A 20,602-nucleotide genomic window follows, 5' to 3' on the forward strand; every position below is an offset into this window, starting at 1 on the left:
GGGTCGATTTGAAATCTTCGGAGCTCCGCATGTTTCATGAGTGAGAAACGTGGTTGTTTCTTAACCTTCGATGCATGAATAATCAAATCATGACTGCAAACTTTACCAACCATTAGGTAAGACCGCACTTACACCCGGTCCGGTCCAGTGTTGGACAATTCGTCGACTTTTGCAAACAAAGTCTTCCGTCTAGTCTTGGAAAGTTGTAGGTCCCCGATTAATTAAAGCTACATGGCGTAGAGTCATATGGCTTTGATTAAGGCTTTTAAGACAACTAGGAGGGTGTGACCGCGCTACGCTCGGTGGATCAATGCAATTATGCCCCGAAGAAGAAACATGTAAACTGTATAGGTTGTTGAGTTTGGATTAGGATAAATATGGAATTATTAAGGTGAGAGCTGTGTGTGAAAGTGAAATAAGCTGAAATCATATAATGAAAAGTAAAAGCAAGAAAGGAGTAAATGTAGGAGAGTGGTGTATATCATAGCTGAAAAGTGTTAGAATGGTCCAAGCATTAAAAGTTATAAATGGAAAAGCGGTAGAAATGGTTTGTCAGTTGTTGATGTTGATTTCATTTATATCTAAATTTTTATTTATAAGGTAGAAGGTGATGATTTGATAAATTGGATATGAAATGCTGGATAATGGTAAAATATATTGCGGCAAATTTTTTGCTTTTGAATAAATAATTTTTTTGGTAAAATAAATGACGGTTATATATGAAGTTATTACTTGAGTTTGCCTTTTCAACTACCAAGGAATGAATATTCTCTTAAGTCACTCTTCCAATAGAGCTAGTTGCCCCTGCAGAAGGGAGTTCTTCTTTTTATTATTCCCAAGTGGAACTAAAAAGAAAAGATGCGAACGGTGGAGAAGGGGAGGTAGAATAAGACCACAATCTTGAGTAGGTTAGCTTTGGGTAATTTCCCGTTTGAAAGCATGCCATCACCAATTGAATACCTTCTTAACCCGGTTAATTTATAATTGATTTTTATCTTTTTTTTAGTATTTTTAGCTATGAAACCATGTTTATTGATTAATCACAAAGCATTAATAAATAAGGATAACATAATTTATGAATAATGTTACAGATACAAAAAGTTAATGACTAATTATAATAATAAACTGGCTAATTATAGTAATGGATATGAAATACAGGGTACCAAGGGAAAATTTTTTCATCTCCATTGCTGTCAAATATTAAAACAGTAAAGACGGTCTTCGATTCTGGAATGAAAATAAGGACGTCATTGTGTTGGAGTTGATGTTGAAGAATGAAAGCTTTCCAATTTTTTTTGAGCCGCTTGCCTTTCATTCCAATTTCTGTTATGTTATCTCCAGTTCTGAGAGCTATAAATGGAGTTTTTTGTTCATTGAGAAAGTAGTCAATAAATCGTGGGATTTTCTAATTCAAAAAGTAAAAGTTAGGGAGCTGAGTTGAAGGAAATAAGTTAGGTAGGGAATAATTTTAAGGAAAATATGATAAGGGAAAATACGATAAGGATTTTTTACCAATGTATACGGGTCGGCTGAGTGAAAGCTTTGATAGAAGCATACTGAAGTGGATGAGTCTTGTGAGAAATGAGGTTGAAGTGAAGATGTCACTATTTTTTCATGAATTGGTGGATCGGCACGAGCTGCACATAAGAAATATTTTTGTTGGAATAAATAATGAAGGATTGAAACATTAGTATGAAATGGAAAGGATAAAGATGTATTATGAATGTATACAATCTTGCTGAAGATGAAGGTTTGTTAGGGGGACTGTCCAGCTGAGATTAACTTCTTGTTGCAATTCACAAAAATTAATAACATCAAAGAATAAATTCCCAATATGTCGAAGCAGTTGCATGTGATGTTCGTTAGTAATATTCTGTTCACAATATTCATCCCATCCTGCTCCAAGCTTGTCAAATTGCCAAAGAAGCATGAGTACCCGAAGATGAATCAACCATGTCCATCCCGTACTAAGCTGCCTCCACCACTTAGCCCTAACAAAAATCTATAAAAAAAAAAGAGAGAATGATCAGCTAACCTGAAACAATACAAGCTGCAGATATAAAAGAAGATAACGAAGAAAGAAAGTTCCTTACAACAACCACTGACGAAGAAAGCTGCATATAAAATGTAAAGAAGAAACAGGGGAAAACGCAAAACATAAATAAGAACAAATAATGGACAATTAAAAGGTAGAACAAAGAATCAAAGAACACAGAAAATTAAAAATAGGCTTACCTTAACGCAACGACAAAATACAAAACACCCATAAACAAAGTAAATACGACTGAGTTAGCCTACGAATGACCAAGCAAAAAACATATCGGAATAAACAGCATTATAGAAGGAATAGTACAGTAAAAGGAAAAGCTCACTTGACCAATCTTTATGAAGGAGAGCAAAATGAAGAAGAAGCTTCGGAGGAACAGAGCAATAAAAGAGAAAGTAAGAACCGAAGAAAACAAAAAAGGAATGATACAAAAAAGGACTGAAAAAACTTAAGATATCACTAACCATTAGCATAAGCAGAAAATCCCAGCAACAATCCATAGCTTTACCGGCAGCGGTGGCTTGGGCAGAACAAAGAAATTGCGGTGGGTTGGACAGAACAAAAGAAATTGCGCCAGTCCTTCTTTCAATAGCCGTCGACAGTGAAGGAATGATGGTTTTTTACAAATGCAACCCAAGTGTAAATAAAAATTGACCTCCTGACAAGTGCAAACCAATTCGTTGTGGCTGGTAAGAAAAATATAATGGGAGGGCAAAACTGGAATACATTTGTCCTGATAGTCAACTAAATACATATGGGAAAAGGCGGAACAGAAATGGTAAAGTGGTCCAATCGTATACCACCAAAATGAAGACAATAAATGTACCATTCATTTACAAAGACAACGGTCTCAGCATTTTGGAATTTTTTTTTTGCACAAACACATGCAAGGACGACCACAAATTGTCCAATAACATTTTGCCACATCAGAAAAAAAAGAACGGTCTCGGCAACACCCCTACACACTTAGTACATATGTGTTAATTAGCGTTTGCTTGACGCACGTTGGAAACTAAGAAAACTTCTTGTCGTAGCTCGTGTGTGAGACATTACAACGCTAGATAATAAGATAAATAGGCTACAAAATTGAGAAGGATTTGGCAATTGGCATCCAAGTCTTTAGTCATGTCATCCAAACTAGTAACAGCTATCTTAGCCAATTTTCTAGTAGTTCACATAGGAGCTGGTGCAGCAGCTCCTGACGATTTTGGGTTCATCTATCAAGGATTTCAATCATCAAATCTAAGCCTGGATGGATTAGCCACGGTCACCAAAAATGGCCTCCTAAGGATAACCAACACCACCAAATTACAAACGGGGCACGCCTTCTATCCTAATCCCCTCAAATTCAAGACAAAATCTAATAGTTCAGCTTTCTCCTTTTCCACCCAATTTGTGTTTGCTATCGTGGCTGAAGTACCAGGCATGCCTGGTCCGGGAATGGCTTTCGTGATTGCGCCAACAAGAGGCCTTGCAGAAGGGCCCTCCACTCGTTTCCTCGGCCTCTTCAACACAAGCACCGATGGAAATCGAACAAATCACGTTTTCGCGGTGGAGCTTGACACTATCCAAAACCCAGATTTTGAAGATATCAACGACAACCATGTTGGTATTGATATTAACTCTATGACGTCCAAGGTATCCCAGCCAGCAAGTTACCAGGCTAATAACAAGAATTTATTTGACAACTTAACTCTTAGCAGCGGTCAAGAGATGCAACTTTGGGTCGAATACGACGGGGTGGCGAGGAGAATCGATGTTACATTAGCTCCAGTAGCGGCATCTAAACCACATACTCCTCTTTTGTCTTTGACATATGATCTTTCGCCAATTTTTCAGCAGAGCATGTATGTTGGCTTTTCTGCAGCCACTAGTCCACGCGACATAGGATCATCTCATTTTATAATTGGATGGAGCTTCAGGATGAATGGCGTTGCGCAGGCTCTTGACCTCTCTCGGCTCGCCAAGCTACCTCGTTTTGGACATAAGAAAGTATCTGAATTTTTCACTGTGGGATTGCCCCTGATTTGCATGCTTTTCTTGTTAATACTAATATCCGGAGTAGCTTATTATCTAAGCAGGAAGTGGAAGTTTGCAGAAGTGCTGGAAGAATGGGAGCTTGCTTATGGACCTCACAGGTTCAAGTATAAAGATTTATACATTGCCACCAAGGGGTTCAGAGAAAAGGAGATGTTGGGGGAAGGCGGATTTGGAAGGGTCTACAAAGGCGTTCTGCCAACAAGCAAGGTTGAGGTTGCTATCAAGAAGGTCTCTCATCAAGCAAGACAGGGAATGAGAGAATTTATTGCAGAAGTCGTCAGTATTGGTCGCTTACGCCATAGAAATTTAGTACCACTCTTGGGTTATTGTCGGCGTAAAGGAGAGTTACTTTTGGTATACGAGTTCATGTCCAATGGTAGTCTAGACAAGTTTTTGTACAACCAACCCAAGTATATCCTCAGCTGGAGCCAAAGATTGCGAGTCATCAAAGGTGTAGCATCCGGATTATTCTATCTACACGAAGAATGGGAGCAAGTAGTGATCCACCGAGATGTGAAAGCAAGTAATGTATTGTTAGATAGTGAACTGAATGGAAGATTAGGAGATTTCGGCCTGGCAAGGCTATACGATCATGGAACCCTCCCTCAATCCACCCATGTAGCGGGATCTCTTGGCTACCTTGCTCCTGAGCATAGCAGGACAGGGAGGGCCACAACAAGCACTGATGTATATGCTTTTGGGGCCTTTTTGCTGGAGGTTGCCTGCGGAAGAAGGCCAATAGAACCCCAAGCAGCACCAGAAGAGAAGGTCATTTTGGTTGATTGGGTATTTTCGTGCTGGAAAGCAGGCAATATTCTCCAGGCGGTTGATCAAAAGTTGGGTACTGAGTTTGTGAAAGAGGGTGCAGACTTGGTGTTGAAACTAGGCTTGTTATGCTCTCATTCAGAACCAAAGATTAGGCCGAGTATGAGGCAAATTCTGTTGTACTTGGAGGGATCAGTTGCCTTGCCAGATTTATCATCACTAGCCATGGGCGTTTCTGCTGTTGGTCTTGGCTTCGCCCACCCTGCTGGCTTTGAAAACATTTTATCGTCATTTGCTTTTTCCACAGAGAAACGTTTTTCACATTCTGTGGCAGACTCTACTCTCTCTGGTGGTCGGCACTTAAGATGCTCATCATTCTGATTTTGTAAATTTAAAAAAAAAGAAAAAAGAAAAAGGAAAAAAGCGCTTCTACTACAGTAATTATTTTGTTGAATGCATTTTTCTGACATATGAGCACTAAATTTTGTATCAGATGCTAGAACATGTTTTGTGGTTTGTACCAGGGGATACTGGATTAACAGGACCGAGAGCGAGGCCTTTGAGTGGGGGAAGATATTTTCGAGATTTGACGACCTGGGAGTGGACCTGCAACATTTCTTTCATGCCTCAAGTTTTCGGAATCTTACGGCCCGAAGACTTTTCTAAGTCTGTACGATAATTTAATTTAATTTTTAAATTTAATAAATTCAAATCTTAATATATTTAAATCGTTTGATAATGAAAAATTAAATATTTAAATTTATTAAGTGATATTGAATTTTTTGGATAAAATTTGTTTCCAAAATTAAGTGATAATTATTCATTTATCACTAAATATGATATACATTTAAATGTATTAGATTTAATGTTTAACAATTCAATAATTTAATAGATTCAAATTTTAAACTTCAGTTTTATCAAACGCATCCTTAGTAAATGAAACAAAGAGTTGTCTACAGCTTCCGTGATCCGTAAGACATAGGAACATGACATGCTTTGTAACAAATGTTTAAACTTTTTTTTTTTCATTATTATACTGTGAGTGGAAAGATTTGAAGCCGAATTTTCTTACTTAAATTCTCTTCTTTGAGCCAACCAACTCGTTTCTCCTCCAAGGGGTACATTCAAATTAGTGATGAGCTTGTTAGGGCTCGAGGGTTTCTACAATTGTTGGCCATAGGCTGGTTGCTTAAGCAATGTCTAAGCTAGGAGCCTAGGAGTGAGCTGCTCCCGAGTTCTGAAAAATTTCCATTAGCCTGTTAGAGATTTTGGAAATTTTTATTAAGAGTCTTTCTCTCGATGCTCCCACCCCCCCCCCCCTCCCCCAACACCACCAAATTTGAACTTTTGTTCTTTAAATATTTTTAACCTTGCTAGTTAGTTAATTGATCTATAAGATACAACTTGTTATTAATCATTTTAGCATTACATATTAACTTGTTAAAACTTTATCTATTACGTCAAGAAAAATTAATTCAAACTTAAACTGTGTACACCTTTCAAATAATCATTTCATTATAATTTTCAGCTTTAGGGTACGAGATTCAAATAATCACTTCAGTTTTAGGGTATGAGATTTTCAATTCAAGCACTTGGTTCTATATATGTGATCTTCTATATGTTAAGTTTAAACAAATAAGATTTGCATGTCTTGAATTGTTCTCTCTGTAAACATATAAATAGGAATGGCAATGGGTAGGGTAAAACCTAATACCCGTGGATACTCGATCCGATAGTTAATTCAATTAAATGACTAATGGATTATTCATTAGAGATTGGTATTGATGAAAGATTACAGATAGATAACCTGAGAGGGTTTGATACCCCAATACCCGATACCCTATATATATTCTTCGGTCTCAATTTTATAGTATAATTGCACATAACTTTAAACCAACTCGTTACACAACCCATAACCCTCTTCTTTTCTTTAGTTTGTATTTTTGTTTTCCATATTTGTCTTGTGAAGTGTTTTGTGCCATGTTTTATATAAAACTCATTATTTGGAAATGACCTTGTGAACAATTGTCTAAATCTTCTTTTCGATATTTGTTGAAATTGTAATAGCTAGAGGCATGATTTAGCTGGAATTCTCAAATGGAGACAATTGTGATTAAAAATGGAAGAATGTTGATTTAACTCTTCATTTTTTGATATGCAAGTTCTATGGCTCTGTCCAAATTTAAGACTCAATATAGTGCATTGATTTACCATGATGTATAAATTAATTTAGTTTGATAAAAGATAATTTTCTTTTTCTTTAAACTATTTAGATTAATAAATAGAAGGTTCCCAATGGGTAATCTGAATCCGTGCGTAAGAGGGTTTGGTAAAAGTAATTAAAACCCATAAAGTTACCTGATAAAGTTTGATAAAAAACTTAGATAAGCGGGTTAGAGTTTGGTAAGAAGGAATTTCGAGAATACCCAACCCGCTGCATCCTACATATAAACAATATTTACATCTATTAGTAGTATTATATGTGTACTTTTGATTTGCACTTTGAATTATGATTGCTCTTCAAAGTGTGATACTGGAGAATAGTCAAATTATATTTTTTTCCCCATAGGATTGTAAGAATGAGAAGATAAAACTGAGTAGTTATATCAGTATACAGCCATTGCATATTTCGATTTATCAGTAGACATACAACTTCCATAAAAGTTTCATACCCTTGCCTTTACTATTGTTTTGTTACAATAATATAATGATACAAGATGACTTGCTGATATAGAAATTTGACTTAAAACTTTTCCTTTGAGGGCAATTAGATCAGAGATTGGATGATTAAGCGTAAAAAAAATAAAAGAAATCAACATACAAGCCAAAACTATAAAATTACATTAGTAAAAATATAATTTTTGGTACACATACGAAACAAAATATCGTAGCTTCACCACTGAGATTAGGCCACAGATTGGAGTTTGCAATTATCATTGGCAATTGTAAAATCCCTTGATCCAGCTGCAATGTGATTTTAGCCAGATATGACTGCAATCAATGGAAACTATGTTTATCATTTATAGCACCACAATAAGTATCAGATTCATATGGTCTCCAGCAAATTGAACTCAAACCTTTTATTTTTTTTCTTGATTTTAATAGTTAATCTGAAAAATTAACCTATATAATGTTTATTATTTTTTCTTTTCTCCTTATGACTTGCAATTGATTTTTTTTTTTTTTTTGAATTCTGGATGATAAAATTAAATGGATATGTCACGTTATTGACTCCTTGGATTGATAAAACCAAATGGATATGTGTATCATTCAAAATGATCATTTTTGATCCTTTATCTTTGAGATCTGTCTAATTTGGTCCATAAGATATGACCGCCTACCAATTTAACCATCATTTTTCACAAAATGAAATCAATCCAAGAAGTCAGTCCCGTTATACAGTATGTGTACTCTTGAACACAAAGGATTTGAATTTAAAAAAATGAAAAAACACATGCATACAGAAGGGTTAGGATTCTCTCCATTGGATTTCTTTCCAATTATTTATATCCAAATTACTATAATTTTTTTAAATTCATCCGATTATGTAATTATTTTACTTTCGATGTCTAGATCAACATACTAAAAAATGATATAATTTTGAGAATATTTTGACATTCAATTTATACAAAAAAATTTGAACAATGAAAAATGGACCAAAAGTGTAAGAAAAATTTTTAATGATTAATTAGATGATAAAATTAGTCAAATTGTTACAAAATTTTATGTATAACTAATAAAAATGATGAAACATACTATGAATGGTGTGAATTTTTTAAAACAATTTTCAAATCAATTTTATTGGAGTACAATTGTAGAAAAATTCTCTCCAGTACAACAGAGAGGAGTCTAGTCCACATACGCAAGCACCAATTGCAATTCCATAGATTTTGCTCTCCCATTTTACCTATATCCCTAATTAGAGCTCTTCATTAATAATTTCCTTCAAATATCAGTAATATAGAAATTATGAATGTAGAACTAATGGGATAGACAAAAATCACTTGCTGCTTTAGTCCTACGATTACAACATCAATCGTTCTTATATACCAAGATTAGTAAAGATTTATGAGTTAAGGGCTCTAAGTAAGGATGTGGGAAAGTTAGGAGATGGAAATTGATAGAATTCTGATCGAAACTTACGGATTTTTTTTTTTTTTTTAATTCTGCTCCTCTTTATCTTAATGGCACACCTGCTATGTGCATGACCGTATCCATTAAAGTTCTGTAATTTTCTATTAAAAGTCCTATATTAACTTTATTTCGTAGAAATAAGAGCTTAAATTGATAAGATGATGATAAGTAAGGAATCAAATTGGGCACAACCTTAAAGATAACGGATCAAAATTATTGTTTACCAACAGCCATTTCTTGATTTGCCTTTTTAGTGGATATGCCTTCTGGACATTTCTTGATTTGTTTACCAAAAGCCAGACCCACCAGCCACCACTCCATGTTCTTCTCTCCTGATTATATTATTATTGGCCTTTTGGTCTTCTGGCTTCTTTAAATATGGTTCTATAGTCATTTGGGAGGGCAGTATCCTTACTTTGTATGTATGGGGATTATGGTGTGTCATTATACAGGTATTAAATTATTGCATGTATGGTGCGAGAGTTTTACACTTTGGTTGCGTAAGCTATGATTGAACTATCATCCTTTGGATTACCATGTGCAAATGGCTTGACTTCTCGCAAGCTATTTAAATGGTTTGGTGTGATTAAATTTGGTTTTTGGTGTGCACAAACTTTGAAGGTGAAAAAGGGAAAAAATCTCAGTTTTCACTGAGATCTGATTTCCTGGAAAAGATGGTTTTTGGTTATTAGTTTTAAGGCAAGAGAATCATGTTAAGGAATTTTCTTCTGGTCCAGATATTGTTCATCTGCCTTTGTTATTGTTGTCCATTACTCATGTATAATTTCTTGGGATAATTTTAGAAACCTCCCTTGAAGCTTTTAACAATTCCATCTAGCTTTATTAAGGTTTGAAAAATTACACATACCTCCTCCAAGTTTACCATTTTGGTAACAAAAAAAATTTAATGGTCAAAATTTTGAATGAATAACCCAAAATGCCCTCGTGAAATTGTGATGTTCATTTTTCCTTTTTATAAAATTATTTAAAAAATATGAAAAATGCACTAAATTTCAAACCTATTTTCAACTCTCATCTCTATTATTTTAAACCCTTCATATTGCCATATCTTAATTTAGTACCATTATCACAATGATCATTACCACCATCAGTTCCTTAATTCTAAATCCTCAATCGAAGTTTAAAAAAAATCAGTATTGTTGAACTCAAAAAATTTCAATAACTACATTAATATGACATCCTATCATTCAAATGTTGGAGTACTGATACCAACCCTATCCTTTCCAAACCTTCAACTTACATATTTTTCTATTTATATTCAGATCCTCCAAACAAAGTTAAAATTAACTTGTAATATGTTAAAATTGTATTTAGAATATAATTGGTTATTTCATGAGTGAATTTTATTTTTGTTTTCATTAAATATCTAATCGTGTGATGCATTCATATGAACAAGATTAGGAGCGGATTGTTTAATTGCATGAAAAATATAAATATATTGATGCTATTATGATAATTTTGTAGGGTCAAAGGAGGCAAATATAATATTAAAAATCTCAAGGGTACTAGGTGAAATTGTCAGAAGCCTCAAGGGAGGTTTTTGAAATTATCCCTAATTTCTTTGTCAACAATTATTGCTTTGTTTAACGAGTGACTGATATAATTGTTATCGTTTGAAAAAAAAAAAAAAACGAGTGACTGATATGCCTTCACATTTCCTATGCTCACTTGCAGGCACTGCAATACTATGCTTCAATAATTGCTGCTATCTGTAGATAGTCTACTGTTTGACTATTGCTGTTAACATAAGTGAAGCTTGGCCGATTTCTAGGGTAGTTAGCAAATAATTTGCCAACTTGCTAATCTTTTTGTTTGTACTCTGATTTACCAGTACAACTGCTGTCTAAGTTGGCATCATCTGAAAACATAACTCACCCTGTATAAACTAATTAACAAGTGTAAGATCGTCCCTTTATCTCTCTACATCACCACTTGGGCAAAAATCCAGCCAACATTTCCTATAGAATCTCTCTTTCCTATAGAATCTCCCTAATGTCTTCTTCTCCAACTAATTTTATCCTTTTTAGATTAGGAATATTACATGCCAGATGAAAAAAAAACCTGGACAACCTCGAGTAGACGCGTGAAGCCCCATTAAGTAGTACTTATAAAGATGGTCGGTTGGGTCTTGAAGGCCTTAAATAAGGGATAATTTCATAAACCTCCCCTGAGGTTTCTGACTATTTCACTGACCTCCTTCCAGATCTCGAAAATTATATTAACCTTCCTTGAGATTAATTATCTTGTAATATTTAGACCCAATTTATAATTAAAAAGTGATATTAGGAGAGAAAAAATAATATGATTCCATCACTGTCCTTCATCTACTACATTATTTAATTAATTTAATACCTACCCATATATTAAAGAAAAATACTAAAATTTGTTATTATCATTATGGATCAAATTATCATTTTATATTTTTCACTTAATATGAGATCCAAATTATTCTTTTTAGTTTTATACCCATTGTCAAACATGATAAACAACAAATAATCAAAAAATTTGTAACCAAAATATTACAGAGAACAAACTTTAACATCATAAATATTCTTGTCAACATATTAAGGTTAATTGTTGATATGTTTAGGTATTAAAATTCACTCTTTGTAATATTTTGATTACAAATTTTTTTGATTATTTGTAATTAATCATGTTTGATAATCGTTTTGTAACTGAAAAAAATAATTTAAATCTTACATTAAGTAAAATATATGAAATGATATACTATTTTGATGCCATATGTGATTTAATCCTTAACGATAAATATCAAATTCTAGTATTTTCTTTAATGTTTGCGCAGATATTAGATTAATTAAACAATTTAATAGATCAGGGTAATGATGAAATCATATTATCTACTCTCTTCTAATGTCATTTTTTAATTATTAGTTGGATTTAAATATTACAAGATAATAAATTTCAAAAGAAATTAGTATAATTTTTAAAATTTAAAGAGAGACCAGTGAAATAGTCAGAAACATCAGGGTGGTTTCTGAAATTATCCCCTTAAATAAAGCCACGTGACCATACGCCACATCGATTCATGACAGCGTATATGATAAATCCGTGGACCAAGCTAATTTCCTGTGTGAAAGAAAGCACAATACCCAACTAAGGCGATGCTTGCGTATGTTCCCAAGAACATAGTACTCTACTTGATTTAGAGTGATGTAATTGATGTAACAATAATGTCAATTTCTTGGCCAGTATGACATAAAAATCTTGCACCTACAATCGTTAAGACTGGACCGAGAACTTTCATACTGATAAAATGCTGGAAAATGCCAGATGCCATGCACCTGGGGAAACGTCCAAATGCCGTGCATGTGAGTTGTGTGGTGATTAGGTTGATTATGAATGGGATTATCTGGTAGCAGTTAGTTGGCATGTCAATGGGAAAAATGAGCAAGTGCATGTATTGGTTGAATAACACAGTAGGCAATTGTCTAGGTTCTAAACTTAATCGTGAAACATCTTCGAGAGGAAAAATACTCAATTGTGAAATATATACTGGCTTTTGCCAACAATCTTTAGCATACGTACCTATAAAGTGTTGGGATCCAAAACAGAATAAATCACTACTAAAAAATTAAGAACGCAATGATTTAATGACATCAAGTTACAAGTATAAAATATAAATAACACATCAGATTTAATATGATTCGATTTTATGAAAAGAAAATTCTTCCTTTATTAATAGAGATAAATCCAATATAAGAATACAAATTGAATCTCTCTCACCTCTCAAAATTCCTCTCACCCTATGTAAAGGCTACATAGTTTTCTTGTGTGCCCTTGTATAGGATGTCAACTCCCACCTGTTTATTAATAAAATTTCTTGACCAACATCCATATAATAATAAGATATAACATGTATGGTAATTCTTAAACACATACAACAAATAGGAGCTTCCCTAGTTACTACTACAAGTTAATAGAAACTACCAAAATCTGTTTACTTCCACACAAAACAAAAATGTCTAAAAGAAAATTAGATGCATGATAGTGCTGGGTAGTGTTGCTAGACTGGGACCAGACAAGCGGGTCTTACTAATCTCACCATGAATTGACCTTCTTTCCGAATTGGTTAGCAGTATAAAATTGTTTTGGTCAAAAATCAGTCAAATTACCAAAAATCGGCCAAACTAATGGCCTAGTTCGACTTTTTGGTCTCATTTTCAAATTTTTCTTTCTTGTTTTTCTCAAACATAATTTGAGGTATCTAAATTATAAAACTTTCATTTATTAATAGGAATAAAAAAAAACGTCACCACTTAGTATAAACACCAAAATCACTCACACCCCTAAACGATCTCTAAACCCAAGAAGTTTTCATCCTTGATCAATTTATCATCACTGATTTTGACTTGTATTAAAAAGCCATATTTCTAACAAAAATATCTCGAATTGGGTATAATTTGTTTTAATTTGGGTTTTCAAGTAGTTTTGGAGAATGAACATATTTTAAACATGATTCATATTTTTATATATAATTTTTAGGTGTATATTTGATTGCAAGCCTAATATTTTAATTTGGTTTAATTTGAATTGGGTATGATTTGTTTTAATTTGGTTTTTCAAGTAATTTTGGAGAAAGAACATATTTTAAACATGATTCATATTTTTATATATAATTTTTAGGTGTATATTTGAATGCAAGCCTAATATTTTTGGAACATTTTATATAGTTGACCGAAATATAATCAAGAACTTAATTTCAATATTTCTAAAACTTATAACAATATAAAATAATTATGACATCATGCATATCAATGAATTTTTTAGATTGATCCAACCGATCCGACCAATTGACCCTTGATCCAATAGTTTAACCGAGTCGCTATTCGATCTGAGTTTAACAGTGTTGGTGGTGGGACTTAATGCTTTCTTGACCATGCTTATTCCATTAACTTGATGTCCTGCTTGAATGATTTGTCTATGGTGCGGGATTATTGTACTCCATAGAAATTATTACATAGATTATATAAAAACCTTCGACGTCATAACAAACAAATAACTACTAGTTCTAAGAATTAAAGGTTATGGATTCAAAACCTTCTATTTTCTTCACAGCTTCTAAAATCTCAAAAATAAAAAAAGTTTTTTAAAAAATCAGCAAACAAATAACCTCATCGAGCAGTATGATCAACTGCATAGAAATTTGTTGGCCTAATCAGCAACATCCCTCAGATCCCGGTTCGACGGGACTAACCGCCCAGCCCGTGGCACCCAGGGGTGCAGACCCTCATGCTGGCCGAGCGTGGTACGGTGCTTTGCGCTGCCATTGTGGTTAAGGAAATAAAGTTGCGCATTCACTAATAGTTATAGCTTTTGGTGCAATGGTAAGCGCTTGATCCTGACAAGTGGTATCAGAGCGAGGTCGCGGGTTCGAATCTCCCTGGCTGTTGCTGGGGGAGGGATTGTTGGCCTAATCAGCAACATCCCTCAGATCCCGGTTCGACGGGACTAACCGCCCAGCCCGTGGCACCCAGGGGTGCAGACCCTCATGCTGGCCGAGCGTGGTACGGTGCTTTGCGCTGCCATTGTGGTTAAGGAAATAAAGTTGCGCCTTCACTAATAGCTATAGCTTTTGGTGCAATGGTAAGCGCTTGATCCTGACAAAATTGTTTTTTTTTTCTTTCTTTCAAGGAATCAAATTCCACCTTAAACTGTTAATTCAAGTACCTTATTTACACGTTCAGGAACCTAAAGAAATCAGTGCGCTATCTTTTTGTAGAAGAAATCATCCACAAGTTTTAGCTAATTATTTAATGATTAGGTAATAACTCTCAAAATATGCAAGATTGAGGAGACATGAACACTCACAACTATTATCAAAATGAATGTTGTTACTCGTACACTTGCATTAATTGAGCCTACATTCCTCAGACCAAAAATTAGATGCAATTCCTGAGGATGGCTTTCTTCTAGGAAACAACCCAAGGCCAAAATCTCTCTATTTGACTTTGACTGGTAGAGATTGAAACATAGAAGAATATTAAAAAAAATTGCAGCGGGTTAAACAAGCAGATGAACAGTGCACGTATTCATATGTTAATGTCAACATTTTTTTAGTTTAGTTTCTAAATATGTAATTTTAGTAGCTAAATTGCTTCACTAAGAATTTTGTTATGCACTGGAATTGCATGTCCTACATCATAGTTCCAATTTATAAGCGCCTTTACTAATTTCTTGTGCTCAAACAAAAGCCTATCAATCGAAACTCTCACACAAAATGTTGTATATCTAATGAAAAATTTATTAGAAGATGTGCTTAACCCTTATTCTCTTTCTAACTCTCAGCTCAATAAAAATTAGGGGCAAAGTTAAGAGTTAGCTAGATTAGCCTAAAAGCCAAAAAAAAAAAAAAAAAAACTACATCTACCATGGATGACTGCAATAAAATCTCTAATGCATGCACCAACTATTCAACCGAGTTTAAGTTTTGTAATTTTAACCACGCTAGAACATATGTATGACAGCACAAGAAAACATTGAGCCCCCACCACAAACCATTTAACAATATTCACTCTTTTTTTAAGACCTTTTGGTGCTCGGTGACTGCATTGGATCCGACTAATTTGGAATCAAGCATTATTGAACCCCTTTCGAGGTGGTTCTTCTAATGTTGTTTTCTTCGTCCACATGATTCGAACCTGTGACTTCACATAAGGGTATCAAGCACCTTGCTTCTTGACATAACAACAGTTGGTTTCTCCTTGCCACTTAAACAATATTCACTCATTACTTTTATGTGCATCTACATAAACCTAAAGGTGAAAGTTCCTATGCACTTCCAGCATGTCAATTTCAATCCAGTCTCTTTTCTTTTGTCTTTGCATTACCATTTTATCTATTGCTGTGAGAACCAAATGACTATCGTTGTAAGTCCTTTTCACTCCCGCCCAGAGTGCATTGTTGGAATGGCCGAGTAAGTTCATTATTGCTTAAAGCTTTTGAGCATGCACTGAGTCAATCCGAGATAATCAGAATCCAATGAACTGGCCACCGAACAAAAAAAAAATGCAAATGAATAGATTCATAAAGGAAAAGGGCATCCTTTGGTTTGCATTATACATACTCTATCTATTATCAGTGTACAAAAAACTAATCTTTAATTAAATACAATAAATATGCATAAAATAACTAAACTATCCAGTCATTGAATGGGAGACCCACTTGTTACCACAGCAATTGGGTCCATTTACCACATGTTATTCTCACGGCCAACAAGCACCCATTAGATTTTGAGCCCACAACCATTGGAAAAACAGCCCAAGCCCTTCCTATCAGGTAAATTATGAGCTTGCGCAAAGAATAGGGGTGTGCATTCGGTACAAATTCGATTATTAGGTTATTTAAATTTGATTATTTCACTTGCAAAACTCTAAACCATTTTCAATTTTGAAGGGAATAACCGAATTCAATTCGGTTAAACGGTCATGAAATTGGTTATAACCGAATTGAATAGTAATTTTCACATAATTAAATGGGACTCACTTGTGTAGTTGTATACACTTACTCATTTATAATTTATTAATGATGTATTGCGTTACACTTACATTTATTCATATTTTTTATATAGCTTAAATGCTTAATTTACAAATAATTTGATTGCTTTCAATGGTGAATGCTAATACACTAATATATTGATATGCATTTCATATACATTCGTTTAGACTGGTTAATCATAGTACTTAGTTGTCTACATTTAAACAAGATTAGTGATTAGAGAATATAAATTCACATATTGTACATGTAATATAAATTTAGAGTATACTAAGACTTGCAAATTAAAAGTTACACATTCAAATATTTAATAATCCAAACTTGAATGATAAACCAATGTCTAAATTATAATTACTAATTATTTTTAATATTTAGTATTACACTTATACTTATTATCTAATCCTAGTTATGTATAAAATGGTAAGTATTATAGTTATGTATTATTGTATATGTGTATTATTATAATCAAATAACAAATACTAAAATAGTATATTATACATCATTATATATGTGACACCCTCACTTCTCCCTAAAGCGAACCAAAGGGTATCCGCGGGACGCCTGCCTAGCTCTCACCACGACTCAAGCAATTTCATTCAAGCTTAATGCCAGACCGAACGTCACAACCAGATAGAATAACATAAACACAATAATGCGGAAGCGTTCAAACTTAACAATCATCCATTATCCAACCCATACATGGGATGTTCAAAATACAACTCAAATCCCAAATATACGTCAGACCCAAATATTACACTTCAATTCCAAAAGTACAACCCAAACCAAGGGCATAGACAAAATATAATAGAAACCCTAAAATAAAAGTACATCAGGAGGGTTTCTCCACATTTTCCCGAGATTCAATCCTGTTAAGGAAAACAAATCTATAGGGTGAGCAAAATGCTCGTGAGGCCAAGATCACACATGCAAGCACGTAGTTCAAATACCAATCTCAATTACGAGCTAAACAATAATATATTTCAATAATTGACAATTCACCAAAGGAAATTTATCAGAAACAATTCAAGAATATAGTAGCTCTCAGGAGCTAAGTTCCACTTGCTTTGCCGATGTCACTCGTATACCTTCCCCCGATGACACTCCGTCAACTGGGTCGGTATTTCCAATCCGTAGATCACCACTTACTTCTTTCCGTCCACCGAACACCCTCTCGGGCCCGCAAGACATGTATGAGGCAATACTCCACGAGTATGCCAAGCAAGACCTCTCAATAGGTCGAGCTTATTTGTCTCATGGCACGCCTAGGTTCCCGACCAAACCCATGCCGGCTCGAGTCCCAGGTCAGCCTATGAGTTTGGGCGTCCCCCATTTACAATTGTGTGTCGAGGAGATTTACTCCAGCGACGTATGCAACCATTGCATTCAATATCATTTATTCAAATGAGAACGAGTGAGATAAAGTACACACTCGTCTCCATTCCTAAAATCAGTAATCATTCATAACAGTTAAGCACGTATCAAGTACTCATACACTTGACACTCACCAAGTATTAAGTGCAAGTAAGGTCAAGAAAAATTCAAGCGTCCACCGTGGGATCCTCTTGAAGGTCTTCATGTGCGCCTGAGCAAATAATAGTGAATTATTATTCACACAACCCAATTATCGAGAAATAATTCGTGCACTATTATAATCTAGGGAATTTTGTGAAAAGGAACCTTAATTACTTGTAAATCGAGATTCGAGTGGCGTTTCATAAAGTACAGGAGCATTTGGATTTTTATCTTGAAAATCGAGGTTAAAACGTTTGCATAATGTCGAAAGAATAAAGAGTTCTTGGAAAACTCTATTTCCTTGAAAGTTGGAAAATTTCAGTTTTGATATGGATCTTTGAAAAATCGTATCTCACTCGATACGAGTCTAAAATTGGAAAACTTTATACCGTTGGAAACCTCTTGAAAAGTACTAAAAGTTCTTAGAAGACACGTTTCCATGAATCTATGTGAAATGTACTAAAAAATGAGCTTGAAATCACTGTTCCAGAATGTTCAGGATTGAGCCGGGGTTGGTTTTTCGCTAACTTTGGAAATTTGGCAGAATCCACTCGTTGCAAACATGCCTTTGAAATTTATAAATCAATTAGAGGTGCAAGTAAGGTTTAGGACAGAACAAGCGGATCGAGAATCAGAGTTTCGAGCACCAAGATATGGTAGCTCAAAGTTGGGGAAAATTCAAGACTGTTGAACAATTTCCAGATTTGGGTTTCCGAATTTGGACCTTTAGTTAGGTGTCGAAACGGACTTGGATTGGTACCACATTTTGTAGTATAGTACTCCTATATGAAGGGTATCTCTCTATCAAATTTCGTGGAAAAATACCTTCGGGAAGGTGGTTAATCAATCAACCAAAGTTTTGAAATTACTAAGGCAAAACTGCCTTTAGCTCCATTTCTCTCCGTTTCCAAACATTCGGCTAAGGAAAACCTCCAAACATGGTTCATTTGTGCAAGAAAAGTCTAAGGAACATACATGGTACATTTGGTAGGTGTTTAGCACCAAGAAATTCATTTAGTAAGACCACAACAAGTCTCACATCAAATCTGTCCAAATCCAAGGGTTTTCAAGAACAGGGCAGTCACCGTATTTTGATCATGACTCACTCAATTTAACTCAGAATTGAGCATGGTTGATAGTGTTGGAAAATAAATTCATAGGGATAAAATTTCTCAAAAGAAAACGTTTTGAAATTCAGTACACAACTAGCTCGAAATCGAGCTTCAAATCACAGCTTCTGTATTTCATTCCAGCAGAACAGAGAAACAGAACAGCTGAATTCAAAAGAGTGGTGCGGCTCACACACATGGAATCAGAATCTGCATTTTATACCGTTGGAAAGGTGTGGATGTCTAGTTTCAAATACCACCGACGGTACTTGATTTTGACGTCGGAGGACAGAGTTACGGCCGAAACACTATCGCTGGACAGAGCTACACGGAAACAGTTTTCCAGCTTGACTAGTTTCACAAAGAAATTCATTTGCCCAACCAAACCTCAATATTTTTCAATGAAAATTTTTATACAACTACAAAAACTTGTAAACAACACAATCAAGCCATTAAATCCTCAAATTTTTGCATTAAAGTGGCCGAACAAAACAGGGACAAAATGGTCAGATTTGGCCTTTGCACCCATCATGAGTTTCCATCAATTTTTCACCAATAATCCACTAGTTTAAGCACTAATCCAACATTATAAACATCATCAAGCATGAGATCAGCCATCAACACAGAGGTGGGAGTTCATAGAACCCACCTTCCAATTTTTCCAACAACAACAACAACCCATATGAAAATAAGAGCTTAAAGGTATACTAGAACTTTCAAAAATCGAAATTTGAAAGCTTGATCATTACTTACTCTAGTTGATGTCCAAGGCAGTGATTTTTGGTCCTTTTTGCTCCAGAAAAACCGTGAGTTTTAGCTCCCTTTTGCAGCTCAAAGTAGTGTCCAAGTGTAGAGCTAAGTGTATGTGAAGTTTGGTGTGAATCTATGAAGGTTTGGTGCAAGAATTTGGAGATGGAAAAATTTGAGAAGCCTTGGTTGTTTTTGCTGCTTGGGTGCCGGCTGCTTTAGTGAGGAAGAGAGAGAGAGTCGGTTATGCTTTAGCTTCCAAGAGGAGCTTAATTTGTGTGGTGTAAAATGGAGCAAAAGTCAACTCTCAATAGCGCGCGTACGCGCGCGATTCGGGCTCGATTCCTTTCGAGTTTATTTCACTAGTGCACTAAACCTCTAATGCACTTATATTCATATAAATATTATTCACTCTTAATTGTCCCAAAATAATGGTCTAAAGTCCCTCAATTAAACGCGCGCGTGAAAACGCGTATTTCCAATTTAGGCGCGATAAAATGAAACATTCAAGAAATTCTTGTAACAATCGTACCACTAACTATCATTTGAGTATTTAAACCTAAATTTACCTATTTTAAGACCATTGTACAAGTCTCCAATATTCCAAGCTTATCGTACTCTCAAGCAAATAAATTTTCCAAGCACAATTCACTAATTTCACTAAACGCGCTTCCGGAAATTAATTTTTGAAACGAGACATTATAAAATTATAACG

The 20,602-nt window shown here is 34.7% G+C and overlaps 1 protein-coding gene and 1 long non-coding RNA gene across 2 annotated transcripts; one reads left to right on the forward strand and one right to left on the reverse strand.

The window, feature by feature from the left end:
* Window positions 1–1,693: 1,693 nt before the first annotated feature.
* LOC113717967 (uncharacterized) lies at window positions 1,694–2,742 on the reverse strand. Its single transcript, XR_011842305.1, has 2 exons — window positions 2,512–2,742; window positions 1,694–2,412 (listed from the first exon to the last, which is right to left on the reverse strand). It is a non-coding gene; the product is annotated as an uncharacterized lncRNA (long non-coding RNA).
* A 430-nt stretch (window positions 2,743–3,172) lies between these two features.
* Window positions 3,173–5,354, forward strand: LOC113718970 (L-type lectin-domain containing receptor kinase IV.1-like). Its single transcript, XM_027243915.2, has one exon. The coding sequence runs from the start codon at window positions 3,173–3,175 to the stop codon at window positions 5,231–5,233; it is 2,061 nt and encodes a 686-aa protein (XP_027099716.1). The 3' UTR covers window positions 5,234–5,354.
* The last annotated feature ends 15,248 nt before the right edge of the window (window positions 5,355–20,602 follow it).

This window comes from Coffea arabica, chromosome 3e (assembly GCF_036785885.1).
Source record: "Coffea arabica cultivar ET-39 chromosome 3e, Coffea Arabica ET-39 HiFi, whole genome shotgun sequence".
In the NCBI taxonomy this organism is placed as follows: domain Eukaryota; kingdom Viridiplantae; phylum Streptophyta; class Magnoliopsida; order Gentianales; family Rubiaceae; genus Coffea; species Coffea arabica.

Coding starts and splice junctions, on each gene's coding strand:
- LOC113718970 (XM_027243915.2), top strand. CDS start 3,173: ATGTCATCCAAACTAGTAACAGCTATCTTAGCCAATTTTCTAGTAGTT.